At 39.4% G+C, this 12054-nt stretch overlaps 1 protein-coding gene across 1 annotated transcript in view; it reads right to left on the bottom strand.

The window, feature by feature from the left end:
* The window catches only part of DNAJC15 (DnaJ heat shock protein family (Hsp40) member C15), a 69188-nt gene extending 57923 nt beyond the window's left edge, over positions 1–11265 (bottom strand). The window contains exon 1 of the mRNA XM_066236996.1: positions 10962–11265. Within this exon, the coding sequence (XP_066093093.1) occupies positions 10962–11066 (105 nt within the window). The 5' untranslated portion in view covers positions 11067–11265. The remainder of the gene's footprint in view (positions 1–10961) is intronic.
* Positions 11266–12054: the final 789 nt, after the last annotated feature.

Here is a 12054-nt window from a genome sequence, read left to right as displayed (position 1 = left end):
TTTTAAAATCAAGAGAAAAATAAAAGTTATTAGAAAAGATCTTGGGAAGATCCTACCTGGTCAAAACGGTTTAATAACTTTTAATTTCTTCAGTCAGAAAAACTTCTGACCCATTTACTCAAATTTAACTTTAAAAACAAATTCTTCCCGGCACTCTTCAATAAAAGCAACTGCACTGATCCTTGGTATTCCCCTCTATATCTCTAGCTAGCTAGCGTCCTCCCTGTCCTGTCCTCTACACACTTCTATCACAGCAACTTGGAAGCTCTTAGCAGGGAGGTACCCCTTAAACTCTCGTGGCCTATGTCTGATGTGCACTACCTACCTTCCCTGCAGCACTCGGTAGCTTTCCTTAATTCTTATTGCTTGGGAAATCATCCCATTTTCTGAATGCTGCTTTTATAGATATATAGAAAAAGGCCTATTTTACTTCGAGGTAGCAATTTCTTAGAATGGTAATGCTTATAGCTTAAATTTCATTACACAGTATTTTTCCCTTCCTTATTGAGTTAAGGTAAAATAATAGTAACTCTGCTTTGAAGTGTCAGAATTTTTAAACATAATTTGAAGCATCTGAAGACTCTGAAAATTACCAAAAAAACTAAGATTGTATATCATTTCTTTACATTGGGATTCATCAATTTCTGATATCTAAATGATGGAGCAGCAGTATGGTCCAATTAAAAAGTTATGAACTTTTGGAGTCAAAATTGATTTCATATCTGTGTCCTGCCCCTTACTAGCTATATGACATTGAGACAGTTTAACCTCTTTGGTCCTCAGTCTTCTTATATGTAAAATGGCGAAAAGTATAATCAAATGAGCAAATACATGATAATCATAGTGCCTGGTAAATACAAACATTCACTCAATGCTGGCTCATTTCCTCCTTTCTGCTCCATTTGCTTGCTCATCATGAACTCAACACATTCATGCGTATCACTAATTTTTATCTTATTTTTATATATTCCATGAATAAAAATAGAAAATGCTACTGATATGTCCTGGCCAGTTAGCTCAGTTGGTTAGAGCATCATCCTAGAACACCAAGGTTGTGGGTTTGATCCCCAGTCAAGGCACAAATAGGAAGTGACCAATGTAATGAACACACAACTCAATTGAACAACAAATTAATGCCCCCCCTTCCCTCTGTCTTTCAAAAATTGATCAATCAATAAGATATTTTTAAAAAGGAAAATAATACTGATATTATGGGTCAGGAGCAATTATGAAAATGTTTACCTTATAAAACAACTTATATGATATATGTAAAAATATATATATTTGAAAAGAATGGGAAACTGTTTTAGGGCAAAACGGAAAAACACTCTTATTGGTTAAAAGTAAATTTTTACTACAAGAAACCAAATGATCTTTACAAAGTCTCCCAGTCAAAAAATCTTATCACACTGTTCAAATATAGAAAATAAATTTAGTGTCAGAAATAGATCTATTGACACTTAAAAATAAGAATGAATAAGTCAACAATTCTAAACTATGTGATATTCCAACTGTTCCTAAATAGAATATCACAAATTTTCTAGACTAGAAAGAAATGTTGAAATGGGTTATCCCAAATCAGTTAAAGGGAATATACAAATTAGTCATCAATTCATGGCACTTCATTAAAACTTCTACTTAAAATATTTATAAAAACCATACAATACATTTAGAAATGTTTTAAGTTGTATACAGTAAATAAGTTCTTAGTGAATAAAACTTTACCGTTATTGTAACTAGGCAATATTTGGGGGTGGGGCAGTGCTGTTGATAGCACCATTCTATAACTGGTTTTCACTGTTGATCTAATACTCTTCCTTTCGTTCTATACAGCTGCTGCACAAAACTATGTTTTTCAGTTGTGGTGGTAGTGGTTGTTAAATTCTTGGTATTACTAACAGAAGTAAAAATTATTCTCTGGAAGATCATATTTAACATTCAGAGGAATATGCAATAATATACATTTCTATCGTCTTTTGTTACTTTCCTGTGACCAGTCAAAAGTGCACCCTGACTTTACGGACACACTGTATTTCACCTTATACCTGGAGACAAGCTCTTCTGTTCACTGCCCATACTGAGACCCCACAACAAACTTGAAAGTATGAATACAGGCATACCTCATTTTACTTTGCTTTGCTTTACTGTACTTCTCAGGTGTTATGCTTCTTTAACAAACTGAAGGCAAGACCCTCCACCAGCAAAAAGAGTATGACCTGCTGTATTGAGACACTTGCTCTATTGCAGTGGTCTGGTCCTGAGCTCCCACTATCTCTGAGGAGTGCCTGTACAGAAAGATTGATGTCTCTTCCTTCTTTTCACAATCCCTTAGCACCTTCCATTAGCAGTCCCTAACACCAGATATTAAAAAACAGAAATAAAGCCAAAACTAATCAACCAAAAAAGAGCTTTGCTGAAGCTACAGGTATAATTCCACTTTCCCCGGTGGACTGACCGCAGCAATCACTGACTCCCGGACAAGGAAGCCTTTTACTCTCCTACCTCATTAGCTATACAGGGGGAAGAGAAGAACAGGGAAGAGTTGGATAGGTGAATAAAAATGGGATTATTAGGATCCAGAGTTGTGACCCAGAATGAAGTTTCCCATGAGATAAAATATACACACAAGGCTTCTTAAAGAAATGGCTGATTCTTGAACTGGGCACAAGAAATACAGAAAATGAGCCATAGCATCTTCTAAGTGCTGAAAGTAAGTGTTCAGAAAATTCTACAATAATGGTGGCATGTCAAGGGTACAGAGACACCAACTAAAAGAGATCGAGATCTCAATGGCCAAAGCTGAAACAATTTGAGCAACATAATAGTAGTATTGGATTATAACCCAAAGTATAAAATATCATGTGTCTAGACTGATATAAATAAGTAAATGAAGGAGAAGAGATAATCTTCTGTGCAGAATTCCAAGTAATTTTACCTATTACTCTCCCTCAAGAAGCAGGAGCATAATTCCTCATTCCTTAAATGCGGACCACACATACTGACTTCCTTTCAGAAGTAGCAGTATGGAAAGGGGGAAAAGCGAGTGACCCTACAGTGCAGAAACCTGACAAACACTTTATCAGACTGGCTCAAGGTCAACACAGTCAGTCATAAATCATGTTTATAATCTGTACTCTATATATGATGTGAGGAAAATGACACTTTACTCTCTAGTCTTCCTTTCCAAAATCCGTAACCTGTGGAACTGTGAGAAAAATAGATGACAAATTTCAATAGAAGGGCATTTCCAACTTGGGTGGAATTCTGAGTATTCCTCAAATCTGTCAAAGTCATCAAAAACCAGACAAGTCTGAGAAACTGTCACAGTCAAGAGGAGCCGAAGGAAACAGGAAAACTAAACAGAAAGTGGTATCCTGGGTGGGATCCTGGAACGTTAAAAGGACATTAGGTAAAAACCAAGAATCTGAATAAAGTATAGCCTTTGGTTAATAATAATGCATCAATATCAGTTCCTTAATTATAACAAATATACCATACTAACACAGATGTTAATAGGGGAAACTGAGTGTGGGCTATGTGAGGACTATGGGTTCCCTCACTTTTCCTGAAAATCTACAACTGTTGTAAAAAGGAAAAAAGGTCTATTTAAAAGGAAAAATTCGCCTGACCTGTGGTGGTGCAGTGGATGGAGCGTCGACCTGGAAATGCTGAGGTCGCCGGATTGAAACCCTGGGCTTGCCTGGTCAAGGCACATATGGGAGTAGATGCTTCCTGCTCCTCCCCCCTTCTCTCTCTCTCTCTCCTTTCTAAAATGAATTAAAAAAAACACACACAAAAAAAATAAATCACCATTACTGTGGAACCGGTGGGTGATAAAAAAATAAATAAATAAAATAAAAAAAAATAAAAGGAAAAATTTATTACACATGGTGCTTAGATTTTCATGAGAGCTAACAATGCTTACTTAATCCCTAACAGCACTGAAATAATATTCAATGAGCAAAGGACAATGAAAATGTAGTTCAACGAAATAATACTTTCTCCTACCCTGTGCTCTAAAGAGACTTCTGTGGGCTAAGGGAATACTCACCATTTATAATTATAGCAGTGTTCTGTAACACTGCTTTTAAAAGTCTGTTTTCAAATTTTTCAGTACCTGTGGAATTCACCTTATAGCTGAAAACAAAGTGAGTGTGTTGGACCCAGACTGTCTGTACTCACTGACCCATTCCCTCGTTTTTCCCTCCTCTGATTAGTGGGAAGGAGACCCGGGTCCTGTAGCCTCCCGTGTCAGCCGGCTCCAGCGGAGTGTGACCAAATGAGATGCAATGCCCCCTCTTCCCCTGTCTTGAGCAGCAGTGCCAGAAGCAATAGTACCTCTGTGGCTCCAGCTCCCTCTGGACAGAACCCAATTACCTAGGAGTGGTTTTGAACCCTCCAGTCCTAGTAATAGTAGTGGTTTCTTGCTGTTCTCAAACTCTGGACTGCCTCACAATCCCGTTTGGCTTCTGAACAACTTCATTACCTATAAAATCAATTCTCTGTATCACATTTGTTTCACATAACTCAAGTTATCTCTGTTTTCCTGGTTAGACTTTGACACTCACAAAAAAATTGAAGGAAAAAGAGAAACAGAGAATATATTCTGAGTAAGAACACAGAGGCAAGAAAGCAGAGCACCGTGGGGTTCAACCATGTACCAACTGTGTGGCCTTAGGCAAATTATTTCATTGCTTTAAGTCTCAATTTATTCGTTTATAAGTGAAGAATACCTGTGTTATTGGAGGTATTAAGCAATAAAATAACCAAAACTTGGAAATATACATCAGAAGTCAGTTATCACGTGTACTCTGACTACATACAACATACTTATATTTTAGGCCTCTTTAAAAAAGCCAAAGAAGAGAGTCTCATTTATCTTATTATTTTCATTCCTTAAGGCGATCAGTTCTACATTCCATTCTAGAAACCATTTCTCTAATCCTCCATTTTTCCCCCACCCAACTGTTTCATTCATCCATTAATTTAATCATTGAACAAAAACTTATGGGGCGACAACCATGTTGGGAGCTGAGAATGAAGATCCTTAAAACTTGGCCCCTGCCTATAAAGAATATCTAATTTTAGCTTAAGACATGTATTTCAAACAAGAAAAGGAGTGTTATTTAACTAATGCCAGCAAATCCAATATGTTAACTGCCACCTAGTTTCAAATATCCAGCAGAAAAAAATTACTTTAAATGGTCTACTACCATGAATCAAAAAAATTTCTGAAAAGTGGTAAAACAGTCTACTCCATCATAGCTGTGGAGGAAAAAAGGCAAAAAGGCATCAAAATTGTTTACAAATTCCCTAAGGCATTTTACTCTTCCAAAACAGTATAAGCAGTAAATAACTTTCTAGATAAATATAAATTGCCTGAAACTATTACCAAATAGTAATAGTTTTACTGGGACCAAAAAACCAACAGGGTTTTGGGAGTTTAGATTTTGGGGGGACAGAGGTATGGGGAATTGGCTGTAAGCTGACAGTCTGCCCAACCTCCCACCTCCCTTGCCTGATTAGGTTGCAAAAGTGCTAAAACTTCTATCTTGAGACTGCAGCATTAAAGTTCAAGCTAGAAAACATTAATACCAGAGGGAGATTAACAAGGAAAAGAATTCTTCTTTTGCCTCAAAAAGGAAAGGAGTAATTGTGATGGAGAGGAAAGACAGAGACTGTTCACTCACTCAAGAAACATTTATTGGCCCTGGCCGGTTGGCTCATTGGTAGAGCATCAGCCTGGCGTGCAGGAGTCCCAGGTTCGATTCCCGGCCAGGGCACACAGGAGAAGCACCCATCTGCTTCTCCACCCCTCCCCCTCTCCTTCCTCTCCGTCCCTCTTTTCCCCTCCCGCAGCCAAGGCTCCATTGGAGCAAAGTTGGCCAGGGCGCTGAGGATGGCTCTGTGGCCTCTGCTTCAGGCGCTAGAATGGCTCTGGTTCCAACAGAGCAACGCCCCAGATGGGCAGAGCATCGCTCCCTGGTGGGCATGCCGGGTGAATCCCGGTAGGTCCGGCGCATGCGGGAGTCTGTCTGACTGCCTCCCCATTTCCAACTTCAGAAAAATACTAAAAAAAAAAAAAAAAAAAGAAACATTTATAACATTTGTAACATTCTCCATATAAATATACACACATTATTTAGCTTAACCAGACCTTGTGCTAAATTCTATGGAGCAGTGAGCAAGACACAGATTACTGTTCTCCCTTAAAGGCTAACATAATGGAGAAACCATACATAAAATAGTAAGTGCATCAACATGATAAAACCAAACATCCATGTTTTTTCTATCCTTAATAGTAATAAAAGTTAAAAACTATTTAATAAACAATTAACTCACTACTATATGTCAATTACAATGTCAATCACAGCAGACTTCACACCTAGGTTCTTATGCAAATATTGACACATTACAAGAAATACTGTAATAAAAAATTGTGTGACTTTCTAAGGATACATAGAATAAAACAACAATTCTACTAGGCAAACTGGAGTCAAGGAAGGCTTTGTTTGCATCAGTAAGCTGAACCTTAAAAAATGAATAGAAAATAAATAATAAATAAAATAAAATAAAAAATTTTTAAAGATTAAAAAAAATAAATAGGAGTTTGCTAGGCAATGTTCTAAATGGAGGAGAAAACTGTAAACCACAACACAGGATATAATACAGGTAGAGGATGGAAAACGGGGTTGGGTAACTCATTTGGGGATCAGTTCATGAAGAGTCCAGTATACTGGCCCAAGAAAAAGTGTGCACCACAGTAAATTTGGTACCTTTATCAGGTTTGCACTATATAAAAATAACTGATGGCACTGCGGAGATTAAAAATGGTAAAGTGCCAGAGCAAACAGATTAGTCTTTAAAGTCTATTACAGCAGGCCAGGGAAGAGATAATAAAGACTACCAGAACAGGAGGAAGAGAAGCAGATGGGAATTACCAAGACCAGGATACGTGGCCGATGCACTGAATGTTGGAGGTAAAAGAGAAGTGGAATTGAGTATGGCATTACTCAAGATAAGAGAAAGAGAATCAGCATGTTTGGCAAGAGAATAACGCAGTGGTTCTCAAAGTGTGCGCCAGGGCGCACTGGTGCTCCCTAGAAGATTTCCAGGTGTGTCCTATGGTATTCCAGAGAAATATGTGCCTGCTGGGGACCAAAAAACCAACAGGGTTTTGGGAGTTTAGATTTTGGGGGGACAGAGGTATGGGGAATTGGCTGTAAGCTGACAGTCTGCCCAACCTCCCACCTCCCTTGCCTGATTAGGTTGCAAAAGGCTGTTCAGTTATGGTGCTGGATTGTTTACACTACCCCCATGTTCCTCGGAAAGACTGGAGGCAAGTTTCTTCTATCCCTTGTTTGGTGAAAAGTTAAGATGATATGTATGGTGGGGGTTTTCTCCACTCAACACAATTAAGAGTAAAAAAAGGAATTCTTCAATGTATTGACAAGGAAATAAGAGTTTGCCTTTCAAATATATGCCTAAACTTTGAAGAAATCGCTAGGACACATCAGGTTCATGTTTCTCATAAACACAAGAATGAAACAATTTAACACATTCGCGCTGGGACCTGCCAAATTTACTAAATCTTACTAAGAATGTGTGTGTGTGTATATATATATATATATAAAGACAACTTTTTGTCGTTTTTTTATATTTTAACCCCTTTTTTACAAATTCTGAAAAGCATAAATCACACAATGTAACATAAAAATGTTTTTTAATGTCAGAATAAATTTAATTTTGTCGTATTTATTTTGTTTAATTACCATAAAAGCACGCTTGAACTATATATTTTTTCTTTAATATTTGACTTAATTATTATAACATATTTCTCAGAAATTTGTATATAGTGCGCCTACAATTAATTATTTGGAGGATTTTAAATGCACCCCAACTTCAGAAAGTTTGAGAACTAACTACTGGGATAATGAGTTACATATTAGATAAGCTGAACTTTGTATTTTGAATTGATTAACTCCATTTACTGAAAGCATAGTTTTCATTCCTTCCCATTCCAGAATAACATTTATTCATGACAACATATCAAGCACCATCATTAATGCTAGAAATCAGACAGCAAAGTTCCTGTTTATGGGGCTTACATTTTAGCCTTCCCTTATGATATAAAAACCAGGAAGGAAAAAATCAGACCGAGTTAGAATATATAAATAGACACTATATAAGCCATGTGATTTCTTCAAATGGAAGCTACTAGGTATGTTAAAACATGTTTTGAATCCAACTGGAGCTGAAAAATAGTAGAAGTGCCCTCTTTTCTTCGGTAATGAACACTTGATAATTTATGTGGTTGATAGGTTTTACCTACATGTATCAGGTTTGCTCCTACTGAAACGTGTGGGTAATTATGTTACACTAGTGATTTTCAACCTTTTTTTTAATTTCATGACACATATATTATTAAATTCTGCAGCACTCCAAAAAAAAGTGTTTTGTTTTGATTTTTTTGCTGATCTGACAAAAAAAAATAGTTCTAATTTTGATTCATTCACACCAAACAGCTGGCTATTGTGTTGGCCGCTGTCATTTTTTTTTTTTTTAATTTGACAATCTAAAGAGGAAAAGGTCAGTGCCCCAGACTAAAAAGTCAGGTATTGCATGTTTTAAAAATTCTTAGAGCAGACCAGTGTGCCTCTTGGGAAGCACCAGTTGAAGATCACTGCAGTACCCTAATAAACTGGACAGGAAGCAGCCCCTAGCGGGTCTGCCTGGGGCCAGCCGGTAGTGCGTGGGTTCTTGTCTTTGTGCAGGAAAGATTTCACAACACCAGTCCAGATGATTTTGAGAGTGTGTTTATTAAAACTGGGGACGGTGAAACAAGAAAGGGCTTAGGATAGCTTGAGGGTTTTAAAAGCTGGGAGTTCAAGGGAAGTCTTAGGGGAGGATCTCAATAGAATATCCGTCAGCTTTACACTGATATGCCAAAATGAGATAAAAAAAACTGACGATATTCCTTTTTTTAACCTTCAAGTTTCTTTTCTATGAGAACCAGCATTGTGAAAGCAAAGTTTTGCCATGACCTCTAATTATTAAACAATTGACTGTAAGTTACTATTTTATTCAAGGTACTACATAGGTATTTTTGCCTACATTTTTATCTTTTTAATCTCTTAAACAGGCTAATAAATATTGATTCTTAGTTCCTAAGGGGAAGCTTACTTGAGAAAAAGTTATTTAACATCTACTACAGCAGATATATATTTAAAAACTTTAAATTGATTCTTTTCTAAAAAAATGGTATAAAAATTTTTTTTCTTACACTCTCTGAAAAACATTTTGTTTTCTATTATTTTCAGAAAGATTATTGAATATGCCCCACATCTACTCATTTATTCTTTCTTAATACTTACCATTTCTCAATTTCCAATCACTTTCAGTATTTCCAAGTTCCCCAAAGTTACTACTATCAACTCTCTTATTTTCTACGTCATCACTGGTCAATACTTGGACAAATGGTTCCCAAAAGAAGCAAAACAGGCCTTTAGGCACATTTTGAAAATCGCAGGCCTTCTGCTTGTCACAATAATTTGGGTAGAAGGGAAGATACTCAGTGGATGGGGGACAATTGATCTTAGAAGTCCTAATATGTGTGAAACAAGCCTGTAGGACAAAGAACTGTCTGCACTGTAAAACTCTACTGGATATTAAGTAGGCAAAATATATATATCAATATGGGTTGGAATACCAGGGAATGTGGTGTAGAAAAGGGATAAACCATGCCTGACCTGTGGTGGCGCAGTGGATAAAGCGTCGACCTGGAAACACAGAGGTCGCCAGTTCGAATCCCTGGGCTTGCCTGGTCAAGGCACATATGGGAGTTGATGCTTCCTGCTCCTCCCCCCTCCTCTCTCTCTCTCTCTCTCTCCTCTCTAAAATGAATAAATAAATAAATAAATATTTTTTAAAAAAAAGGAAAGGGATAAACCAGAGACGTTTCTTGACTTTCCCCATCTATAGTAATTCCTTCTTCTCACACATAGCCTGAGAGAACTTTACAATGGCCCTACCTATCACTCATTTACTTAAAACTCATCAAAATGGCACCTCTGCCCTCATAATATCCCAGCTCTTTCATGTGGTTTACCAGATACCTCATATATTCTAGTGGCCCCCAATTATCTCAATATTAATAAGGTTGCCAGTATACTGAGCACTTGAAATGTGGCTATTCTAAATTGAGGTGTCCTGTTAGTATAAGATACACACTGGGTTTCAAAAACAGCATATATAGGCAACAATTTCTATGTTAATACACGTTGAAATATTACTATGGATACAGTAGATTAAAGAAAATAGACTGTTAAAATTAAAGTCACCTATTTCTTTTACTTATTTAATATGGCTACAGAAAACTGAAAAAAGACACTTGTGACTCGCACTATGTTTCCCTGGGGCGATTCCTTTTCCCAGATAGACATTTCAGCCTGAATAAACCGGGGCCGCTTCCCACAGGACACCTTCTTTGGCCTACACCCTTGTGATCTCCACTGGTCGTGCCTGAGACACTTTTTCCTTTTCTCTTCGCAGAGCTAACTGCTACTCATTCTTCAATCCTAGTTCTGAACTACCGCGTTCCCTAAAGAGCCTTTTCTCACCTCGCTCCCAGCCCCAAACCGAACTGGAGTCTCCTATGGGATAAGCAGAGTCCACCCTGTAAGATTGATCTTCAATTGCCTGTTCTCTGGTCTGTGTCCTCGACACACCTAGAAGCTCCCTGGGGGGACAAAAAGTCTCAAACTCGCCTAGTTTCAACTCCAGGTACAGCACAGCATTGGGGCTGCCCTAATTCACCGTGGGGCAAAGACAGTGAATGAATGGCGGAGCCAGGGTTCGAGGGGGGAAAGGGTAGACATCGGGAAGGCAGGGCCGAGGGGGTCCCGGGGGCTGCAAACAAGCAGACCCGAACCGCCAAGAGCCGCAGGGCCGGCAGGACTCACCAGACCCTGGTCGATCTCCGCGTCTGGCCGTTTGGTCGCCGGCGGCGAGTACTCCGCGTAGCGCAGGCCCTCACCCGCGGGGGCCACGCCGCCAAAGGCAGCCATGGCAATACGGCCGAGGGAGACGCCGGGCTCCTCGCGCGGCCTACGAGACGGCCGCGGGGACAAACTAGTTACGGCGGATTGCTTCGCGGGTTCTCCCAAGGTCGCAGCTACTACGCTGGTATAGGGCAGGTCACCGGGAGATCGTCTCACACAGGCTTGGGCCAACTTCTTACGCTAAAGCCATGGGTCAGATTCCAGCTGAGCCCCCTGGGACGTGGAAGGTGTATTGTTTGTTTCAGATACGCGGGTCCAAAGCCAACACTAGCCTCCTGGGGCAGTGTAAGGTGGACCTGGGCAGCTCCCCAACTAGCCCAAGGGCCTGGGTTTAAGCCTAAAGTCTGATGTTGGTCTCTTCACACTGCAGTGCCTGAAGGTTCCACACCAGACCTTTCTCGGTAACCCCGACCTCTGATCAGACTTCTGTTTAATGCCACATTTCTCCCATGCATAAAGGAAATGTTACTAGCAATTTTCTGATCTCCCAGTATGGCTATATATATATTTGTGACAGAGAGAGAGAGACAGAGAGAGGGACAGAGAGAAGGACAGACAGGAAGTGAGAGAGATGAGAAGCATCAATTGTTCATTGTGGCACCTTCGTTGTTCATTGATTGCTTCCTCATATATGCCTTGAGGGGAGGGGGTAGCTACAGCAGAGTGAGTGACCACTTGCTCAAGCCAGTGACCTTGGGCTTCAAGCCAGTGACCTGGGGCTTCAAGCCAGCGACCTTGGGCTTCAAGCCAGTGACCATGGGGTCATATCTATGATCCCACTCTCAAGCCAGAGACTCCAGCTGGTGAGCCCATGCTCAAGCCACAACCTGGGGGTTTTGAACCTGCGTCCTCTGCGTCCCAGTCCGATGCTCTATCCACTGCGCCACCGCCTGGTCAAGCTATATGGCTATATTTAAGATGAAATTGCAAAGGTCTCTGTCTCTGCTAATTTGGATATAGGAAGACCAGCTTTATTATTATTTTTTTAAGTCAA

The sequence above is a fragment of the Saccopteryx bilineata genome, chromosome 6, assembly GCF_036850765.1.
Source record: "Saccopteryx bilineata isolate mSacBil1 chromosome 6, mSacBil1_pri_phased_curated, whole genome shotgun sequence".
Classification (NCBI taxonomy): Eukaryota; Metazoa; Chordata; class Mammalia; order Chiroptera; family Emballonuridae; genus Saccopteryx; species Saccopteryx bilineata.
The sequence above is the reverse complement of the archived record's forward strand: the minus strand, read 5'-3'. Positions and strand labels throughout refer to the sequence as shown.